Source organism: Vombatus ursinus, unplaced genomic scaffold (assembly GCF_900497805.2).
Source record: "Vombatus ursinus unplaced genomic scaffold, bare-nosed wombat genome assembly UNPS02000577.1, whole genome shotgun sequence".
Lineage (NCBI taxonomy): Eukaryota > Metazoa > Chordata > Mammalia > Diprotodontia > Vombatidae > Vombatus > Vombatus ursinus.
The window spans coordinates 15,531,793-15,555,288 of NW_020940355.1; the positions used below are offsets into that span (position 1 = coordinate 15,531,793).

The window sequence follows — 23,496 nt, forward strand, 5'->3', positions numbered from 1 at the left end:
GGTTATAGCACTCCTTTGTTCAAAAACCTCCAATTAAACCAAATAAGGTTGACTCCTAAATTTGACATTTAAGGCTGCCTAGAATCTAGAACCACCTTACCTTTACAGAATTTTCTCTTTCTATAAGCTTAATGCTCAAATCAAATCCGTCTATTTGCCATCTCCCTCACGTGTCCCTTACTCTTCTGCATCCATAACTTTAAATATATTCTTCCCTATCCCTGGAAGGTCTTCCTCCACCTTTATCTTTTTAGTTGTTGAAATCTTGACCATTTTTAAAATCCTAACACAAATGCTACCTTCAGAAAGCTTTTTCTTACTTTCCAAATAGCAGTAATTCCCTCCCCCCCCAAAAAAAACCCCACACTATTTTGCTTCTTTTTTGCGTGCTTTGTATTATTTTGTATTATTTCTAGTTATTTGTTCATCATGACGATCTGTAAGTTTTCTCAGAGCAGGGACTGATTCTTTTCTATGCTTGTTATCTTTTCCTATGCCTAACTTAGTTCTCTTCACACTCTAAGTGCTAAACAAATGAATGTTGGATTGCTGAACTTAATTATTCGGTATGCAGTCACTGAATCTGAACCATATTTGCCGTGTCATTTTCTGGCAAGAATATTCAGTCTCTGGAGACCAGATGATGAAACATCCTTCCCACCTTTCAGCATGGTGGTGGAGGACCATGAGGGCAGGATGTTGCTCCATCGTTTAGTGGTCACTGTATCGGATATTTTTGCTTAACTCCTTTTCTCTGCTATAAGAAGGGTTTCAGATTTGAGGGTGAAGGGAAATATTTCCCGAAATGAAAGGCATCAATAATATTTATTTGAAAAAAAAAAACAAACATTCAGATCCCTTTCCCCATAACTATACCTGTAGCTGTGAATGACACTTCAGCATTGTAAATTTTTGGGCTCCAAGCCAAGGCCTTTGCTACTAAGCCTTTGGTCAATGGCTTGCTATAGTAGTGTCTCCTGTAGATCAGGTTTCTATTGTAGGATTCTGCTAGTTTGCATGAAATCTCCTCAGGGGGCATTCTTGTGTGAGTAGAGCCCTTGGTAAGGCAATGTTAATGATCAAATAGTCTTATCTCGACAGAACAATCTGAGAACTACCTTTATCTGTAAACAGATTGAAGTAGACTCAGACTGGGCAGCTAGGTCGCACAGTGAATACAGTGCAAGGCCTGGAGTCAGGAAGACTCATCTTCTGAGTTCAAATCTGGTCTCAGACACTTTCTAGCTGTGTGACCCTCGGCAAGTCACTTCACCCGTTTGTCTCAGTTTCCTCATCTGTAAATTGGGCTGGAGAAGGGATTTGCAAACTGCTTCTGCGTCTTTGCCAAGAAAACCCCAAAAGGGATAATAAACAGTCAAGAAAAATGACTCAAGAAGAATAAGATTCATATCCTCATTGCTGGGGGGAACCGGACAGACATTGCAAAGATTAGGGGCAATTACCAGGGCCTGAGAGAAGAGCCCTCAGGGAAGAAAAATGACCATAGACTAAGATCCAAGAGAAGGTAAACTCAAGGTGAGGAAACTCAAGGCAAAGCCAGAACATACCAAAGTTCCTCGGTTATATGGAATTCAACAAGGGGAGATGGGAAGCACGAATGGAGTCTAAAGTTAGAAGAGTTAGCACAGAGTTAAGTAGAACTTGATACAAGAGTTCAGGCGAATGTATGGAAAAGAGGGTTCCATACAAATCAGAGCAGCTATAATCAATCAACTTTTTATCTAAGCCATCATTGCTAATAAAACAGAAATAGAAACAACCTTAAAACACAGGAAAACTTTGGATTTAAGATATGTTCTCTCTGCAACAAGAGGGGAAGACGAGTGAGCACTTAACCATTTGGTATTGCAATGACCAGTGGCTTTGACATCATCACCTTCTGCCTCAGACTGTCCCATCTGGCCACTGAACGTAGAGGAGGGCTGCAGTACACACATCCGCAGCAGTGGGCCCACACCAGTTGTGCAGCCTCAGCACATGCAGAGCTAAGAGTCTCCTACAGACTCTTAATGTGAATTTCAACTTCCCCAAAGGCCACAGTGGGTGGAGGTAAAGCAAAATAGAATTAATGTTGTTGCTGCTGTTTTTCAGTTATATCCAAATCTTTGTGACCCAATATGGGATTTTCTTGGCAAATATGCCACATGAAACTTTCTGATTCCCTTAGCTGTTAGTGCCTTTCCCTTAAGAAATACCTTGCATCTCTTTCATATCTATTGTAAATGCCTACACACACATGTATTTGTTGTTGTTCAGTTGTTTCCGACTCTGTGTGATCTCCTTTGAGGTTTTCTTGGCAGAGATACTAGGGTGGTTTGCCATTTCCTTCTCCAACTCATTTTACAGATGAGAAAACTGAGGCAAATAGGTATAAGTGACTTGCCCAGGGTCACACAGTTAGAGGGTGTCTGAGGCTGGATTTGAACTCAGGTCTTCCTGAATCCAGGCCTGGCACAATCCATTGTTTCTAGTAGAATTAATAACCAATATCTGATTATATCTGTTGAAACTACTCACCTTCCATATGCATTCAGACTTGGACCATTTTTTCTTTTTCTTAAATTGCACATCCAGAGCCTTTTTTTCATCTACATGTTCTGGATAGTACCTCTGGGACAGTTTCTCCTCCAGGCAAGGGGAAACAGCTCTGAGCCTTTAAACTTCAGTTCATTTCTCTATCTCCCTAGAGCTCCCAGTCAGGTACGTGCTAGGGACTCTGCCAGGAGAATGTTTTTCCCCATTGCTACATAGCAAGCAGGGAAATACATTTGTCTCTAAGAACTGCTTTCATTATATCCTTTAAATGTTGATATTTTGTATTATCATCATTTTCCTTGACAATTTTTTTTTTTACTATTTCTGGAATTTCATCTTAGACTCAGTCATATGAAGCATGTCATTTTTTAGATTTTTTTTAGGGCAAAATGAGCAGAAAAGTAAAAACTTTTCCCTTGTTGATAATTATTCTAACCATTTGATGATCTGTAAAAGTAATATTTTAAAATTTGGTTTTCTTCATTTATAAGTTCTTTATACCATAGAATGAGAATAAATTTTATAAATATTCCATTCACATTTAAATAAAAACAAAACTGTTCTTGTAAATCCTTTCAATATTCATCTTATGTCTTTTTAAGTCTAATTTTTCTAGGCTTCTGTTGAATTAATGATAATGATGATGATGATGATAGCTAGCATTTATATAGTGATTTAAGGTTTGCAAAGCACTTTACAAATAGTGTCTCATTTTGTTGTTACAATGATCTTAGAACATAGGTGCTATTATTGTCCCCATTTTACACATGAAACAGGTCTGAGACAAGTCAAGTGACTTGCCCCACAGCTAGTAAGTATCTGAGGCTGAATTTGAAGTCAGGTCTTCTGACCCCAAGTCTAGTTGTCTATCCACTGCACCACCTACTGGCAATTCTGTAGCTTCTTTCTTACTTGTGTTTCTCTTTGACTTATCATGTACTGAAAGTGAGGGTTTTATATTATATCCTGGAAGTAATAGGAAGCCACCAGAGTTTATTGGGGGGGGGGAACATGTGGCATCATGATTGGACCTCCATTTTGGGTAAATCACTTTAGTGGCTGAACAGGGGAAGGACTAGTGTGAGGAAAGACTTAGGGCAGGCAGACCAACCTGCAGGCTATTGTAGTAGTCTAGGTTTGAGGAGATGAGGGCCTGCACTAGGGTGGTTGCAGTATCAGAGGAAAGGAAAGAGATTATATGAGCGATGTTACCAAATTAGAAATGATAGAACTTGACAACTGATTGGATATGGGAGGTGAGAGATAGTGAGAAATCAAGGTGAGGTTTGTAGGTAGTAGGGAAGATGTCAGTAGACAGGGAGTGATTGCAGATTAATGGGAGATTGAGGATAGTAGAAGCAACTATCTGCTGGGGTAGACGTGATAGAATGAGATCACTCTCAGCTCTTCTGAGATTAACCCATTCCTCTCCTGACTGATTCCATTCTTGCTCACCCCTTACCTAGCTTATTTTTACTGTGCTCTTTGGCACCTCTCTAGTCTGAACATACTTAACCTTTTTTTTTTTATGTAAATAGTATTTTATATCTTCCAATTACATGTAAAGATAGTTTTCAATATTTATTTTTTATAAGATTTTGGATTCCATTTTTTTCTCCCTTCTTTCTTCTCCTCTCTCCTCCCCAAGATGTATGTATGTAAAATAATTTTATGCATACATCTATTTTTCAGGGTTTTTTTCCTCTGGATGCAGATAGCATCTTTCTTCATATGTCCTTTATAGTTAATTTGGGTTTTCTTAATAGATAAAATAACTTATTCGCTCAAAGTCATCCTTAAAACAATATTGCTGTTACTATATTCAATGTTCTTTTGATCTCTTGGTTCTGCTCATTTTGCTCTTCATTAGTTTGTGCAAGTCTTTCCACATTTTTCCTAAAATCAATGAGCTCATTATTTCTTATAGCACAGTAGTATTCCATCACAATCATATACCACAACTTGTTCAGCCATTCCCCAATTGAGTGTTTACTTATTTCCTCACATAAAGGGTCAGAAGCAGATTACGTGTCAGAAGCTGTTACAAGTGGATCCCCAGGCATGATAGGAAGGCTATAGGGCCATCAAAGAGGAAGGGGAGCAGGGCAGCTGTCATCAAATATTTAAAGGGCTCTCATGCTGAAGAGAGAATAGACTTGTTCTGCTTGGCCCAAAAGAGCAGGACTAAAAGCAATGAGTAGATGTTACAAAAATGAAAATTTAGGTTTGCCAGCAGGAAAAATTTGCTAACAATTTGAGCTATACAGAAGTGGAATGGGCTGCCTTCACAGGTGAGGGACTCTTTCTCCTTAGAGGTGTTCAGGCTAGATCAGGGGTGGAGAACCTGCGGCCTTGAGGCTACATGTGCCCTTTAGGCCACAGGTTCCCCACCCCAGGCTAGATAATGCTTGTTTGGGAGGCATGTGAGAATTTTTGTTCAGGTACAGGCTGGCCTAGCTGGCCTCTGAGATCCTTTCCACCGCTGAAATTCTATGCCCTTTGTGCCTTTCCACTTAATTATTTTCTGTATATAGCTTGTTCATACATAGTTGTTTGCATATTGTCTCCCCAATTAGACTGTAAGTTCCTTGACAACAAAGATTTTTTTTTTGCCTTTCTTTGTATCCCCAGCCCTTAGCATAGTCCCAGGTGATGTGGTTTAGGGGTTCAGGGGTCCTGGGACCCCAAAATCACAACGCATGGGTCCTGCCCGAAAGAATTCGACCCAAGCCTTCTTTCAGCCAAAGAAAAGGTTTATTAGAACATCCATCATATTAGGCAGACTCTTGAAGAGCCTGAACATGAGTAAGCAGTGGCTAGACTTCAAGAATCTAAGCAATGGCTCGATTATAAGAATCTCAGCCGTGGCTAGATTTTAGGAATCTAAGCATCTTAATAGAGACAAGATGGACCTTATATACAGAAAGACTATGGGAGGGATCTAGGAGTGGTCAAGTAGTCTATGAGGTAATAGAATTCCGGGGACCTGGACCACGTGGCCAAGGGAGAATGGAGAAATGACCTGGAGCCATAGGGAGGTCCACAATGAAAGGCCAGTTGATGGGATTATAGCCTCAGGTGAATGCCAGATATTTGGCCATGTGGGAAAGTCCAGGGTTTTTCCTTTCTGAGGCCCAGATCCCAACCCCATCACCAGGCACATAGAAAGTATCTAACAAATGCTAATTCACCTGACTTATTTGCCTGTGGTCTGAGAGCTAATTAATTCCAGAGCCAGGAATGGACCTGAATTCCCTGATTCCAAAGCTCAGCGTTTTTAAAATTTCATCTCACTACCTTCACGGATGGCTAAAAATAAAACTCAGGTCAGGTTCGGGGAGAGTAAAAGTTTAACCAGGATAGTATTATTATCATGATTTACAGATGAAAAAACTGTAAGGCTGAGGGAAGTTGAGAGACTTTCCCATGGTCACATAGCTTTTAAGTGATTTGAGGAGGTATTTGTACTCCCAACTCCAAACCCCAGCACTCCCTCCATTATATACCATACTGCTTCTTCATGAGAGTTTCTCAAAGGTTTCACATTTAGACACACCAATATGCACATAATTAAACAAGATATATAACACATTTATCTAACCACATACAAACACAAACACACACATATGGATTTAACAGTGACCATAACATGCAGTTTTTCCAACTTCAACCAGCCTCCTACTGATGCGGTCTAGAGGTTAGGGGTCCTAGAATCCCAAAATCGTGACACCCGGGTACTGCCCGAAAGAATTTGACCCAAGCCTTCGTGCAGCCAAAAACAAGGTTTATTGAAGATTCGTCATATTAGCTAGATTCTTAAGGAATCTGAGCATCTATGGGCTATTGACTAGATTCTAAGAATAGAGCATCTTAATGGAGACAAGATGGAACTTATATACAGAAAGACTATGGGAAGGATCTAGGAATGGCCAAGTAGTTTGGGGTGACGGGAGGAAGGGCCTAAGGAGATCTGGATGGGATTGGCTAGTAAGCTGGGGTGAACAGAACTCCTGGGACCTGGACCTCTTGGCCAAGGGAGAATAGAGCCTAGCTAGGATTAAGGGTGGGAAATGGCCAGGGGCCATAGGGAGGTAAAACAATGGAGGGGAGATTGGGTGTAGCCACAATGAAAGGCCAGTTGATGGGAATATAGCCTCAGGGGAACAGCCAGAGATTTGGCCATGTGGGAAAGTCCAGGGTTTTTCCTTTCTGGGGCCCAAATTCCTGCCCCATCACTACCATCTTCAAAAGAGAACTCACAAATCAGTAGGAAGTCAGACTTCTTCCTCTTGGAGGCAGTTCAACACTTTGGAAAATGTCTCCTGTGATGGGACATGGTATCCAGAATGCTCCTGGCTGTTGGCAAAATGTAAAGCCTTGTGATCAGGGCATATCCAGTCTCCAGGTTGTTGCTAAGGACAATTCCTTTCTCAAAGGACTCATCCTTCACCTCCTCTTTTAGATTCTTTCCACTACCCATTTGACTCCTGGCTACCTAAGTAAGCTCAGTCTTGGCGGGGTTTGACTGAGGGACACAGCTCCCTCACTCTCTTGCAAATGAGGTGCCCCACACTTACATGGTATAAAAGTCAGTCTTGTATTTCTAGTAGGAGGAATTCCTTGCTCTTCTTTCTGTGTCTTTCCAATTTGAGAGATTTCCAGGGCCTTCTTAACTCAGTACTCCACTCTGTTTTGCCATATCTAATCTGATTTTTTTTTTTTTAAATCCCAAATTACTCAGGCTCTCATTGATTGGCCAACAATAGGTCCCATGCCAGACCCTACTTGGTCATTGTTTGGCTCTGCTTGGTTCAGAATGAATGAACATAGCAATTGTTTCTGTTTTGGCCATAAACCTTGAAGGTCTTCCTCTCCCAGATTTTATTTATTTATTTATTTTTGGGCTAGGTAAAGAGGCCATTCTCTGCCTCATTTCTTATTAAGCCTTAATCACTGAATGGGCATTGCCTCAGTCAAACTGAGACCTGTTAAAGACCTTTACTTGAAAAGGCCAAGATCCACCACTGCATCCTTGACCATCTCCAGTTGTCCAGATCTATATCTGGCTGTTGGACCCAGACAGCTCCTTAGGAGAAAGTAAGGCTGGTGACTTTGTACAACCCTCCCTCACTTAAATCCAATTCACTTACATTTCATGGCAGCACTTCCCTGATATCATTGTCTGGTTGTCTCCTCAGGGTAGGGGTGTGTTAGGCTTCATTCCTCTGGAGGAATCTATCATTTATTTCCTTTCCTGTTCCTCAGGCAAAGAACAGTGCTTTACAAATCTTAAAGTGCTATACATATAAATGTGAGTTATCATTATCATCAACAGATATTCTCCCGGAGCTCCCTCTGGAAGAACTGAGTCATCAAAGAGTCACATTGTCTCTGCAAGTGCCCTCTTATGAGTTGCAGAGTGGGAGAAAAAAATCTTTGCCTCATCTATATCTATTAAAAGTATGATTTCCAAGATCTGTAGTGAATTGATACAAATATGAGACCGAGAGTCATTCTTCAGTAGATAAATGGGCACAGGATATATTATCTTAGCAAAGTTTATTATCCTTAATTGTTTTTCTTTATTATAAGGTAGTAAGGAGGATAGTAAGGGGAGGTAGGGCAGGAAAGGCATATAAGGAAATTATTATAATAAGGAAATGAATACAAACTAAAGTTTGTTTGTTTGTTTTTAAAGCTCCTTCACGCCTAACTTTCCTTAGTGCCCCAGGCTTTCCTCTGTGCTCAGCCAGGTTTGGCAGAGACTTTGAGTCAGTAACAGAATTCACAAACTGCTATAACTATGACATTAGTCCATCAAAACAAACAAACAAACAAGCTGTGTCTCATGCTTACTTTGATTATCATGAATTTCTTCCACTCCCAACTGGTGTTCAGTCTGTAAGGGCTGATATTCCCCTGTGGGTGCTGGCTTTGTGGAAAATGCTTAAAGGAATTCTATCAAGCTCTAGATGAGAACAGGTAGTGAGGAAGATGCCGTTGATTCAGATTATTTTAATCAACTCCCTTTGAATGTTTACATTTATTGATATCCATCTCAATCTACCTAGTTCACAAGTTGCCCCCTCTGGCAAGGCTGCTGAAGGTTACATATGCATGACTCATATGGGTATCAAAACTGGTTATAGTGTAAACTTTCTAGATAGAGCCACACCTCCTTTCCTGTTCACTCTACTCTACCAAATGACCTAATACTTTTTTTTCTAAAACTTTTTCAGATTTTGGGGTTTGTTTTTGTGAACAACAGTTTATTTATATAACAAGAATAGAACAATAAAATATAGCAGAATATGACATAATTACAATGACCAGTCTTGTTCCTAGAGGAAAGATGAAGAAATATACCCTCTTTCTTTCCTTGGAGGTGTGTATGTATGGGGGGAATTATGGCTGCAGAATATGGCAATGACTGTTGGATTTAGTTGCTATGTAAAGTTGTTTTTGTTTAAGTTTTTCTTTGTTAAAAGGGAAGACTTACTGGGTTAGGTGGGGTACATTTCTGGAAAAAAACAAAAAAACGAAACTGTGACATAAGAACCAAAGACTGTTGCTGGGCAGTTGTGTCTGACTCTTCATAACCCCATTTGGGATTTTCCTGGCAAAGATACTGGAGTGGTTTGCTATTTTCATCTGCAAATCATTGTCTAGACAAGGAATTGAGGCAAACAGAGTTGTGACTTGCCCTAGGTCACACAGCTAGTAAGTGTCTGAGGCCGGATTTGAACTGATGAAGATGAATCTTCCTGATTCCAAGCCTGGCACTCTATCCACGGTGCCACCTAGCTGCTCTCAGATTACCATTGCTTTAGTAATATACCATTCCATTCCTTTCTGCAATTTCACATAGTTTATGGAATAATCTTGTGTCATTCAAATTTCTTTTCCTTCATATTTGAAGGTCTTCTTACTGGTTGCTTGCAAATTTTTCCACTGAAATTGTTGTTTGGCAATTATGTGCCTTGGAGTTTGAAATGTTTTTTTTTTTTTTTGTCTTTCTAGTGGTATTCTTGTGGATTGTTTCCACTGATATTTGTCTGTATTCAAGTATTCAGGTTTTGTTTTTTGTTTTTTGAAGTTTGTGGTCTTTTGGGAAATCTAGGATGCTGAAGTTATATCTGTGCATCCTTTTTCAAGGTCAGACACTTTGGTTTATATAGAATTCATGCATTTAAAAAAAATTGTTCTTTGTTTCTCTTCTTCCGTGTCAATATTTTTGCTTTATAATCTATTAATCTCTCTTTCACTTTTTAAAAGAAATTCTCCATCATGGATTCATTTTTTTTTTCCTAATCTCCTGATAGAATTTTAAAATTCTGCATTGAGTGCTCTAAGTTCTGATCCAAATTCATTCCTCATTTCTTCTTTTATGAATTTCATTTCTCTTTTGAATCATTTTGTAGTTTCTTATTGTTGTTCATGCTATTTTGGGAGTCCCTAGGATTTTGTATTTCATCAGGCATTTGTTAACTTCCTTTTGTATTAATGTTTGTCAAGAGCTTTATATTCTCTTAGAAGTTTCATTTGCTGCTTCATTCTTCTTTCTGGTTTTAGGATTCTCTTTGCTAATTTATCAACTTTTGCCATCAAGCTTTTATTTGGGTGTTTTATTTTGGAATCATTGATGTTTCAGTTTTGGTTTTTGTTTTGTTTTACTTCTCCTCAATTTCTGGCTCTTTCCCCTTTGCTGGTGGGTAGACTTTTAAGGTTGGTATGCAAAGCTATCTCAGCATACTCATGTTGGGGGAATATAGGGTAGGTTGACCTTGGTCCTTACCCTGAGTACTAGTGGGACAGTCTTGACCCAAACTGGGTCAAGGCTTTGTACTTTAGCCTTTAGACTTTGTGCTGTCTCCCTTTCTTGCTTCCTTCCTCTATTCTCCTTTCTTATGGCTAAGCAGAACCAGCATCTCTTGCTTGTTGCAGGGTGGGCAGAGAGTGTATAGGGGTGGGTGAGGGTTCTAGTCAGTCTCTGAGGTCTTATGAGGTGCCTCACCTACGGCTGGGCCCCAGTCAAAAGGTAGCCTGCTCAATTCATTTTCTGCTTCTATGTTAGTGATCCTATTTTTCCAGAGCAAAAATCAAGACATATTATCTTTCTAAGAGATATTTCTTTTGTAAAACCTCATTAAAAATACAATTTATTTGATTGAAGTCAGGATTAAACCAAAAAGTCTGGGATTCATTTCAGCTCTGACATCGACGGGAGGAAAGATGCAAGGGGACCTGTGGTTTCCTTTTTTATTTCACCCAATTGACATTTATAACTAATGCAGGTTGGTACCTTGTCTGCAATTTAAAGTCTGAGAGCTGCCTAGAACCTTGATAGATTAAATGGCTTGGCCAGAGGAACGCAAGACATTTATACACCACTAAAATTCACAGAATTGTTTACATATCTCATCTCATTAGATCTTCACAAACAACCCACTGTGATAGGAAAGTAGTCCTTTTTATAGATGAGGAAACTAAGGCATAGAGAAGTGAATTAACTTGTCCAAATTCTGACAAGAGATGAATGGCAGAATGGGGATCTGAAGCTGACTGTGATTCCAAATTTAGAGCTAACACCCAAATAATTGATCTCTGACATTGGGCAAAGGCAGCTAGGTGGCACAGTAGAAAGAGTGCCAGGCCTGGAGAAAGAAAGACCTCTCAGTTCAAATTCGCCTCAGACAGTTTACCAATTGTGTGACCCGGGCAAGTCCCTTAACCCTGTTTGCCTCAGTCTCCTCATCTGTAAAATGAGATGGAGAATAAAACAACAAACCGCTCCAGTATCTTTGCCAAGAAAACTCCAAATAGGGTCATTAAGAGTTTGGAAACAACTGAAAAATAACAACAAATATTGGGCAAGTTGTTTTAGGGAAGAAAGAAATATGAGGCAAGTTCCCTGACCTTAAGAATTTGGAATCTATTGGGTGACAAGTCTAATATACATGAAATAACAGTAAAATAAGATAGGATGTAATTAAGTGGTAAATTATGTGATGCATGATCCCCCAGGCATGAGGTACTGCAGATGCTAAATAAGAAATAGAAATGAGATAAATGTGGGCTATAATAGCTTGGAAGATAGAGGATTTGCTCTGAGACTTAAAGAACAGGTAGTTTGATTAGATAAAGAGGAAGGATGGGAAGTGATTCTATGGAAGATCTACCTGAATGATGGCATGGAGATAAAGCCTAAGTATAGTATGGTGAAGATACTAATGAAAAGAATGGAGAGGTGATGAGAATGGCAAAAATGAATTTGAAAGTCATACATGGCCATCTTGAAAGTTAATCAGATGATCTGAGTTTTTCATAGGATAGGAGATAAGAAACCATGGAAAATTTGAGTGAAAGAATGGCATAAAGGAGTGTGGGAAATGAATCTACCAAAAGGATCTAAATATTGCTTTAACTCAGGGTTTCTTAACCTTTTTGTGTTGGGACTCCTTTGGAAGTCTGGTAAAATTCTGAGGATCCATACTCAGAATATTTTTTTAAAGTATAAAGTAAAATACACAGGATTACAAATAAAATATTGATAATCAACAAAAAAATTTTTTTTAAAAGTTCATGGTTTCATGTTAAGAATCCCTGTTTTAGAGGTGGGAGCCAAGATGGCAGAGTAAAAGCAGTGACTTGCTTGAGCTCTCCCCCAAACCCCTCCAAATACCTGTAAAAAATAGCTCTAAACAAATTCTAGAGCAGCAGAACCCACAAAAAGACAGAGTGGAACAAATTTCCAGCCCACGACAACCTAGATGGTTGATCAGAAAGGTGTATCGCACCAGGCAGGGAGAAGAACACAGTTCTGCATGGGCATGTGGGCAAAACAGGCTTCAGCAAACCTGGAGCAGGTCTCAGAGGACTGAATCACGGGCAGCTGTGGCAGTTTCCAGACTTTTCAACCCACAACTGCCAAAGACAACTTGGAAGGTCAGTAGAAAAAGTCTGTGACTGCAGTGAGAGAGAAGCTTGGTCCCAGCCCCAGCCCTCGCTCATGGTGGCTGCTTCCAGAGCTTCTGGCCCAGAGACTGAGAGCGAATCAAGTGGCAGATCAGAGGGGAATTGCAGGGATCTCTTTGCTGGTGCAGGATTCTCTTGCTTTGCCTGTGCTTAGATCTGGGTCACAGTTCTGGCTGTCAGTCCTGGGGCGAGGAGGAGAGCTGGCATGGTGGAGCTTGTAGTGATGGTGGAGAGGAAATCCTCCTCACAGTTCCAAGGTAGAAAAGAATGCTTGTGGTCACTCATAGACCAGAGCCAGAAAATGAGTAAACACCTCGCCCCTTATCATACCACCTTGAAAGAACTGAAAATTTACAGGTCCCTAGAAGTATCTCTGAAAACAGCTGCAGAAAACACCGAAGCTTGGGACAGTACATTCTCCACACTGGAAGCAGACCCCTACCTCAACAAAGAGTTTATAACTCAAGTAATTGGCTGGGATCATGAGCAAACTTTGCAAAAAAAAAAAAAAAAGTCAGACCATAGACTCTTTCTTTGGTGACAAAGAAGATCGAAACATACAGCCAGAAGAAATAACAAAGTCAAAGCTCCTACATCCAAAGCCTCCAAGAAAAATATGAATTGGTCCCAGGTCATGGAAGAGCTCAAAAAGGATTTTGAGAAGGAAGTAAGAGAAGTAGAGGAAAAACTAGGAAGAGAAATGAGAGTGATGCAAGAAAATCATGAAAAACAAGTCAACCACTTGCTAAAGGAGGCCCCAAAAATAGTGAAGAAAATAATACCTTAAAAATAGCCTAGGGACAACTAGGTAGTGCAGTGGATAGAGCACCGGCCCTAAAATCAGGAAGACACGAGTTCAAATCCGGCCTCAGACCAAACACTTGACACTTACTACCTGTGTGGCCCTGGGCAAGTCACTTAATCCCAATTTCCTAAAAATAAAAAAAAAATAGCCTAACCCAAATGGCAGAAGAGGTCCAAAAAGCCAATGAGGAGAAGAATGCCTTAAAAAGCAGAATTGGCCAAATGGAAAAGGAAGTCCGAAAGCTCACTGAAGAAAATACTTCTTTAAAAATTAAGAGTGGAGCAATTGGAAGCTAATGACTTTATGAGAAATCAAGACGCTATAAAACAAATCCAAAAGAATGAAAAAATAGAAAACAATGTGAAATATCTCATTGGAAAACCAACTGACCCGGAAAATAGGTCTAGGAGAGAGAATTTTAAAGTTATTGGACTATTTGAAAGCCATGATCAAAAAAAGAGCCTAGACATCATCTTTCAAGAAATTATCAAGGAAAACTGCCCTGATATTTTAGAACCAGAGGGCAAAATAGAAATGGAAAAATCCATTGATCACTTCCTGAAAGAGATCCTCAAAGGAAAACTCCTAGGAATATTGTAGCCAAGTTCCAGAGTTCCCAGGTCAAGAAGAAAATATTGCAGGCAGCCAGAAAGAAACAATTCAAGTATTACAGAAACACAATCAGGATAACACAGGATTTAGCACCTTCTACATTAAGGGACCAGAGGACTTGGAATATAATATTCTGGAGGTCAAAGGAGATAGGGTTACAACCTAGAATCACCTACCTAGAAAAACTGAGTATAATCAATCCTTCAGGGGAAAAGTGGTCATTCAGTGAAATAGAAGACTTTCAAGCATTCTTGATGAAAAGACCAGAGCTGAATAGAAAATTTGACTTTCAAATACAAGACTCAAGAGAAACTTGAAGAGGTAAACAGGAAAGAGAAATCATAAGGTACTTATTAAGGTTGAACTGTTTACATTCCTGCATGGAAAGATATTTGTAATTCATGAGACCTTTGTCAGTATTAGGGTAGTTGGAGGGAAAAGATTATATGTATGTATATATATAGATAGATAGATAGATAGATAGATAGATAGATAGATAGATATAGATAAATAGAGGGCACAGGATGAGTTGAAGATGAAAGGGTGATATCAGGGGAATAAAATTAAGGGGTGAGAGATTATACTGGGAGGAGAAAGGGAGAGGTATAATGGGGTAAATTATCTTACATAAAATAGACAAAAAAAGGCTTTTACAGTGGAGGGGAAATGGGGGAAGGTGAGAGGGAATGAGTGAATCTTATTCTCATCAGATTTGGCTTAAGGAGGGAATACCATACACACACAATTGGGTATGGAAATCTATCTTACCCTACAGGAAAATAGGGGGGAAGGGGACAAGAGAGCAGGGGTATGATAGAGGTGAGGGCAGATTGTGGGAGGAGGTAATCAGAAGGAAACAATTCTAAGGAAGGACAGGGTCAAAAGAGAGAATAGAATAAATGGGGCGGGATAGGATGAAGGGAAATATACTTAGTTTTTTACAACATGACTACTATGGAAGTATTTTGCATGCTACACATGTATAACCTGTATTGAGTTGCTTGCCTTCTCATTGAGGGTGGGTGGGGAGGGAGGGAGAAATTTGGAACCTAAATTTTTAAAAACAAATGTTAAAAATTGTTTTCACATGCAACTGGGAAATAAGATATATAGGCAATGGGGTATAGAAATCTATCCTGCCCTACAGGAAAATTGAAGGGGAAGGGGGTAAGAGAAGGGGCAGGGGAGATAGAAGGGAGGGCAGATTATGAGTATTCAGAATGCATGCCATATTGGGGTGGAGGGAGGGATGAGATGGGGAGAAAATTTGGAACTTAAAATCTTGTGGAAGTGAATGTTGAAAACTAAAAATAAATAAATGAATAAAAAAAAGAGTAAAAAAGAATTCCTGCTTTAGCGGAAATATTTAACCAGTCCTATTTTTTTTTTAATCTGTTAAGACATGGGGATTCAAAGGCACTGGTATTGAACTTAATGTGCTATTTACAGTATTGAGTATGGTGTCACATGGGACAGTGATAGAGATTGGACCTATGATCTCACTGGTAGGGGAAATTCAACATAAGGAACTTCTTCCACTAATGCAAGCTAGCACCTTCTCTGCATAATATTAGAAAGCACCATATGGATACTTCAATATTTTCAAGCATAATCATCTTAACCCAGACATAATTACTAATTCATATCATGTTATTAAAAGATTAAGTGTTTTTAAAAGGTCATTTGTTGTTCAGTTGTTTTTCAGTCATGTCTGACTCTTTGTAATAGCATTTGGGGTTTTCTTGGCAAAGATAATGGAGTGGTTTGCCATTCCTTCTCCAGAAGCTAGGTAGTGCAGTGGACAGAGTGCCAAGCCTGGAATCAGACTCATCTCCATGAGTTCAAATCTGGCCTCAGACCCTTATTAGCTCTGTGACCCTGAGCAAGTAAGTCATTTAACCCTCTTTGCCTCAGTTTCTCATCTGTAAAAATGATCTGGAGAAGGAAATGGCAAACCACTCCAGTATCTTTGCCAAGAAAACCCCAAGTGGGGTCATGAAAAGTCTGGTACAACTGAAATGTCATTTATTTCTTTTGAATTTTGAAGCCTCTACTAAAATCATGCTCCAATGCTTCCAAAGTATGTTCTCAAAGGTTAGTTTATTCCCCACCATCTTTTAGTATACCTTCTCTAGGCCCTCCAACACCCTCATCTTAATAAGTATTTCAGGGTATGCTGGTAAATATTTAACAACCAGATCTCTGAAAAAAATGTATACAGCACACACTTTTAAGTCTAATCTGCATTATTAATATTTTACCCATCACTTTACAAAAATCTAGACAATCATCAAAACTGTAAATCAATTTTTATTAGCACTTATTGATTTTTGAGATTAGCATTTATTGATTTTTGAGATTAGCATTTATTGATTTTTAAATGCTCACACTGAAAATTTAAAATTGGTTAGAGCCAACTCCAGCACACCACTGGTTAAAACTTGAAATGCACTTTGCAAATATTATCTCATTTTGTTGTCACAACAACCTGGGGAGATAGGTAGCCCACAATACCTAAGTGGCTCCAAATAGGTTTCATTTAGTCATCCCCCCACTTTGTAATTCTGGAACCATAATCAAATCAATACTATCACTGCTACTGAAAAGTATGTGGCAACCTTCTCCCCCTATGACTCTACTCACCATCTCTGTACCTTTGGAAACCAAAACACCCATTCCTGACCACTGCTCCCCTATGTGTCATCTCACTCATTAGAATGTAAACTTCTGGAGGGCAAGGCTTGTCTCTACTTCTGCATTTGTATTACTAGTGTTTAGCATATTGTAAATGCCTAGTGCTTTTAAATTTGTTTATTCAAAGGCTAGAAAAACAGAACCCATTTAGTAAAAGGTTCTCCCAGGGCAGAAATGTTTCAAATAAAGACCCAGTAATATATGGTATCTGCAATCTGAGGACCAGTCTAGATAAGTTTGGAATGCTAGTACTATTGGGTTGGTCACTGGATAAATTTTTCAGTTAAAGTCACTGATAAAAAAAAATACAATCAAAAAACCCCAATATTTAATGATACATAGATTGCTTGGAAGATCCTTAAAGTAATTTTGAATTGGTTGGGAGTCCAAGGGATCTGTAATAATAATCGCTAGCAAGCATTTATAGAGTACTTTAAACAGGGAGTATTCTGTTAAATGTTTAACAACCAGAGCTCAGAAGAAAAAAATATAAACAAAAAATGTAGACAGGACACACTTTTGAGTTTAATCTGCATTATTAGCATTTTATCCATCACTTTTAAAAATCTAGACAATCAACAAAACAACAAATCAATCTTCTGTTTTATTAGCATTTGCTGATTTCTGAGATGTAAATGATCACAATGAAAATTTTAAATTGATTGGAGTGAGCTCCAGTACACCACTGGTTAAAGTTTGAAAAGCACTTGGTACTATTATAATCCCCACTTTACATATAAGGAAACAGGTTGAGTTTAAGTGACTTGCCCAGGGTCACACAGCTAGTAAGTGGCAGAGACTGGATTTGAACTCAGGTCTTCCTGATTTGAGGACCATTGTGCTCTATCCACTTTGCCACCTAACTGCATAAGTTCTAAGAGTTCATCAATGTGGTTAATTCCCTCCAATAATGAAGACCGAAACCCATCATTCCTTCCTCCCCTGTCCTCCTCCCCATCCTATTCTTTATGTGCAACCTTACATTTGCCATGAGGTCCAATCAATGTGCTGGGAACCATCCTCATGTTCTCTTGACATTGCATGAATTCTAATGAACCATATAGGGATGGTTATCCCTTGTTCTTGCCATATGACTGGTCCATCTCTTTTTCCAATTAATTATTTCTTTGATGACATCTTTTAGGCCAGAGATGTCAAAAAGAGTGGCACCTTTGTAGCCTGAACTAGATTAAAAAGTAGTTGGGAAATATTTTACAAAATAAATAAAAATGCAATAAAACATGGATGTTAATATGTGGTTTTCTAAATCAATATGCAACTCTCAGCGATGCTTATATATGGTCTGGTGTTCCATCTCTTTCTATGAGTATGACACCACTGTTTTGCTCTGAATTATTCACAGCAAACTGAAGAAAGTCCTCATTTTCTTTCAACTCCTTTCTTTAAATCAATGAATTTTTATGTGAGAACTGCCTTTGTATAATGGCTTTTCTCAAAGGATTTTAATCAGCTGGCCAATTAACAACACCAACAACCTCTACACATTGTCCTATAAAGGTAGACAGCAATATATTAATTTATTTCAATGAAAATATAACACAAAAGTCATTCAAAACAAAGACATAATCAGTAGTTTAAGGGCATGCCAAACAGGCCAGTGATCATCTATCAGCTTGAGGCTCCCCTCCAAAACGTTCCCCCTGGAAAGTATGTAGGACAGCTGTAGCTGACGTGTAAACATCTATTCCTGAAAGATTTCTCCTGGCAAAGTCCAGTGTATAAAACAGTCTTTTGCTTCCAGCTTATTTATGTAGATCTTCAGAATCTATTTTCTGACATCACTGGTTACAAGTTGGTTGGTCTTCCCTCTGATTGGTCACAGTTTATTCTTTAACTGGAAAAATCGTACTTTTCCCTTTGGCAAAGTTGGTCCCCTTACATGTGACACAGGGATAACTTTGAACAAGCACAAATTACAGAAGAAAAAATACCATTTTTTTACCTAAATATATACTATTGATTCTCTAGTAAGAATTTTAATCAGAAAAAAAGGAGCAATCCAAAGTATTCATGGGATGCCAACATAGACTTCAATCAAATGTTACTGAGGAGGCTGGCTTTTGTCATAGTTGGAACACATTCTCCTGATCACAGTAAAATGGCCTAAGATGCCACAGTGTAATACAAAATGATTGACTCTTCCTCTTACAAAAAAAAAAATTGTGACTTCTACTCTCCTTCTGAGTAGGTTCCAGTTTCAAAAACAAATGGAATGTTTTAACAGGAGGAACCAGTTACCAAAGAACCTGTAACATTTCCTCTCAAGGTGGTTGGCCAATTTCTTTTCCCTTCAACTTGGTCCCCTAACCTGAAGCCTCCATGCCCTGACAGCAATTCTGGAAAACTCAGGTGCAGGTATCTTAAACCCTGATTATGTTACATTAAAAGAACGAGGTTATACAATTCTCTATAACCTCTACAATTCCTCGTGCTGAGGTAACTGCCTCGATTTGTTTTCAGGAACTTAGAATCTTCTTTCTGTGATTGAATGCCCAGAGTTACTTGCTTTATTTTATTAAAAAGGAGAATGGAAACAAAATCTGTACTGTTTTATATTCCTATAGCTGATACTACCTGACAAAGCTATTTTATACTGGCTCAAGGTAAAGCTCTGCTAGACAGAGTACAATCTACTCTCTGGGATGCTGTTATTAAGAACAGCATGGAAGGAATCATGGGAAGGTGTAGTGATTAGCTCTGATACATCAGAGAGTTCAAGTAGCACTTAAGAATTCATTCCTTTTCAAATCCCACAGACATATAAAAGTGCATTGTTTTCCCCATACACACAGAGAAGAAATCCATGCTTCAGTAAAGTTGAAATTTTCTTCATTTCACAGCTGCTCTCCAGCAAATATCCAAGCTGGCATCACAACTCCTTGCTCAGTGGGTAAATATAAAAGAGAGCTAAGGACACAGAAAACCCAGAATTTGTAATGGAGAAAGGACAATTTCACAGACTTTTTTTTCAATGAAGTAGACATCATTCAGTGCTTCAAATCTTGCTCTATCCTTTGCTGGAGACATGAAAATATACATAATCTTTAGACTACAGAAAATCAAAGATAGCAGTACTGAAGAACCAATGTCTGGCTTCAATTCTGCCAGCCTGGGTTTGGGGAAAAGAGAACCAGATATCTAATTATTATTAAGAATATATATATGCTAGAAAGAACATGGAAGTTGTCTGTATCTCATTGTGGCACTGTTATAAATCAGAAATAATTCCTTCTTGGGGGCAAACTAATTATGCTTTGTTGCAGACATAGGAACAAGAGCACTAGGCTTTTTTCTTTATATTTCAGCATGCTTAGGATATCTGATGTGTAGATATAATAAAGGCCCAAGTATTGTTTCTATAATATATCAATAGATGAAATTTGTAGAATGAAAAAAGTCACAGGTACCCAACCAGTCCATGCTCATGACTTGGAAACCAGCTTCTGCTTTAGCCAGTGTTTCATCTTGGGTGGCCAAAATGTTCATCATCATTTTAGAGCTAATTCTTGAAAACTGTGACTTGATAAAGACCAAGTCTTTAAGAAATAAAGAGCTTCCTTTCCAAACTGAAAGTCATTAACTAAGCTTCTGTTCCTGCCTTGACTCTCTTGAATCCTGAGTCGTGGAGGATCAAAGATACCAGCTTGACTGTACTGGAATTTCACTTTGGTTTAAGGCTCTTTCTCTAAGCCTCAGTTCCAGACATTCTAAAGTAAGTGGATATGTTTTAAGCTCAAACTTGTTAGCAAACATATTTGGGGAGTCATATAGCCATTTTAAGTCACCGTTTCCAAAGATGCAAATTCCACGTACATAGTGACCTGCAAATGACGAGAGAGCAAGAAAAAAGAATTAAAAATACCAAATACTTGTTTTCAAAGGATGGAGGGTGTGCATTTGATTTGTAGAAGCATATTTTTTTGCTCCTTGATCACTTTGTGCCTAGCACTGGTTAAAGTAGTATGCAAATACAAGAGAAGTATGACATTATGATCCATGTTGATGGGGATCTTGCAATCTTAGAGAAGACATGGGCTCACACATTAAAAATTAAATGCTGTAATGCAATAAGCCAGGATAGCAATATGTCTAATGGCATTTAAGTGGTGCTCATTATAAGTACCTAACAGTGTAGAGAGGAGAGAAATCACTATAGACTAATGTGGCCAGCAATATTGAATGGAAGAAGAGATCTTCTTAAAGGATGGGTAGTGTCTACCTATATGGAAAAAGCATTGGGAATGACACGACCAAAAGCCAGAGGGAATAGTGTGCATAGAGTTATAGGGCTAAAAAGGCACATTAGGATTTAATATCTGGAAGGAACTTAAAATAAGGTATAACTTAATATGTTATATAAATGTCAACTACTACTGCTGTTCTTATAAGTCATCTGGTTTAATACCTTTAATCTACTGAAAAAAAAATTTAAGCTCAGAGTGAATGACGTATCCAAGGTTACATAACTAGTGCATGTCAGAATTTCTGGAGCATTGTAGTTGTGTAGAATAGTACTTAGAAAGGCACGCTGAATTTAGATTGTAAAAGACCTTAAATGCCAGACTTAAGGAACCTGGATTTTGTTCTTTAGGTAATAGGGAGCCATTGAAGGTTCTGAGGAAGAGAATTTTGGGAAAGTGGTGTTTTCAGATGAGTTTGTCAAGGCTGTGCAGCTGGGAATGACTGAGAATTTGTTATAATAATCAAGGTTGGAAATAATAACGGCAAGGCTAGAAAGGAAAAGATAGATGTAAGGACAATTATGGAAGATAAGACTTGGTGATTAATATGATATCTTGTGGGCAAGGGAGTGCTACAAGTCAGATAATCATAAAGTTTTGTGCCTTGATGCCCAGGAAAATGGTAGCAGATGAATGGTTAAATCAAGAAGGAAACTTATTTTGGAAAGATAAGGAGTTTAATTTTAGACTTTTGAATTTGAGATATCAGAGGTATATACAAATAGAAATGTTCAATAAGGCAAGTAGAGTTCAGGAAAGAAAGGGTTGGATATGTGGATCTGGGAGTTATACACACTAAAGTCATAAATTCTCCAAAGGGAGAATATAAGGAGAAAAGAACATAAATCAAAAGTTGCTCTGGAGATTACTCATAATCAGGATGAAAAATGAGGAACTAGCAAAAGGGACAGAGGAAGCACAGCTAGAGAGAAACCAAGAGAGAAGAGAATCTCAATGAGGGAATGATCAAGGGTGTCAAATGCAATAGAGAGAATGGATATTGAGAAAACAATATTGGATTTGGGCAATTGAGAAGTAAATAGAAATTCACTAGAGTAATGGGGACTGAAGTTAGATTTGAGAGGAATGAGTTAGCTGTGAAAAAAGGAAGCAATAAGAACATGGTTTAGGAGTTTGGTGGTAAATGGAAAGGGGGAAAAAGATGGCAGCTTGAAGAGCAGTACAGTAATGATTAGGTTGTTTTAGAGGGGCTAAAGACAGGGACACCTGAGTAGATTTGAAGGCAGAGGGAAGGGGCCCTTCAGTGGGGAGAAACTAAAGCTAGAAAGAGAAAGGTCAAGATTCTAGAGTGGACAAGGGTAGATGTGATTGGTACAATGGATACTTGATAGCCTTAGGAAGGAAGAGGGGTATATCACCTATAAAACCAGAGAGGGATGAAGCTCTCCCTATACCAGTGCATGCTCCATACCTGCCAAAGTGATTTTTCTGAAACATCAATCTGAGTCACTCACCTACTTAGTAGCTCCCTATGCTTACAGGATCAAATAGAAATTCTCTTGTTTTTCATTTTAAAGCCCAATCACAACATTGCCCCAACCTAGCCTCACTGGACATCACACTACTTCCAGCAACTGGGGCAAATTGGCCTTTTCTATGTTTTGCACATAAGATGCTCTGTGTCTTGCCTTGTGCCTTTGTACCAGCAACTGTCTCCCAGGTCTTGAAGGCAATGACTTCTCAAACCTCTTGCTTCAGATAATCCCCTTTTCTTCCTTGAAGACACAGCTCGAAGCATGATCTACCAACTGAAGCCTTTCCTGGTCTGTTCAACTGCTAGAGCCCTCCCTCCAAAACCACCCTGTATATAATAACTACTTTTTATTTTGTCATCTGGTCTCTTCATATTTATTCTGCATACATTTACATATATTTACAGGTTGGGTCCTCCATTAGAATGTATGTTTCTTTCAAGTAGAGATTGTTTCATTCATTGAGGCAGATGGTGACACTGTGGATAGAGTACCAGGCCTAGAGTCAGGAAAGACCTGAGTTTAAATCCAGTCTTAGACACTTATTAGCTGTGTGATCCTGGGCAAGTCACTTACTTCTATTTGCTTCAGTTTCTTCAACTGTAAGATGGAAATAATAATAGAAGCTACTTCCCAGGGTGTTTGTAATTATCAAATGAGCTAATATTTGTAAAGTACTTAGCATGATGCCTGACACATAGTAAGTGCTATATAAGTGACAGCTATGATTATTCTTATTAATTGTACTCATATCCCTAGCACCAAGAGCAATACTGTCATTTTTTCTCTTGTTTCCAACACTTCATGACCCCTACTAGGGGTATTCTTGGCGAAAATATGGGAGTGGCTTGCCATTTCCTTTTCCAGAGCATTTTTCAGAAGTAAATACTTGTTGAAGGATTGCCTGGAGAAATACACTGAAGAAACAAGAAAAAATATGTAAGGGAGCTGGCTGAGCAGTGATGAGATATCATTTGAAGGTAATGGCCCAGCTCTGAATGTGTTTGTAGATTTTTATCCAGAAACATGCTGTGGTCAGGAAGCTGGCTTAACCAAAAGTCGAGGGCAGAGTAATCTATGGGGTTGATAAGAGAAACAA

General features: G+C 38.8%; 1 protein-coding gene across 2 annotated transcripts in view; it reads right to left on the reverse strand.

The window, feature by feature from the left end:
* Positions 1-23,496, reverse strand: part of LOC114023401 (N-acetyllactosaminide beta-1,6-N-acetylglucosaminyl-transferase-like) — an 85,078-nt gene that overhangs the window by 22,263 nt on the left and 39,319 nt on the right. Inside the window, exon 3 of one of the 2 annotated variants that reach the window (XM_027836043.1) lies at positions 18,154-20,484. The exons of the other annotated variant lie outside the window; for it this stretch is intronic. Within the exon in view, the coding sequence (XP_027691844.1) occupies positions 20,294-20,484 (191 nt within the window). The 3' untranslated portion in view covers positions 18,154-20,293. Of the gene's footprint in view, positions 1-18,153; positions 20,485-23,496 lie in introns of those variants that run through there. 2 annotated transcript variants of the gene reach the window in all.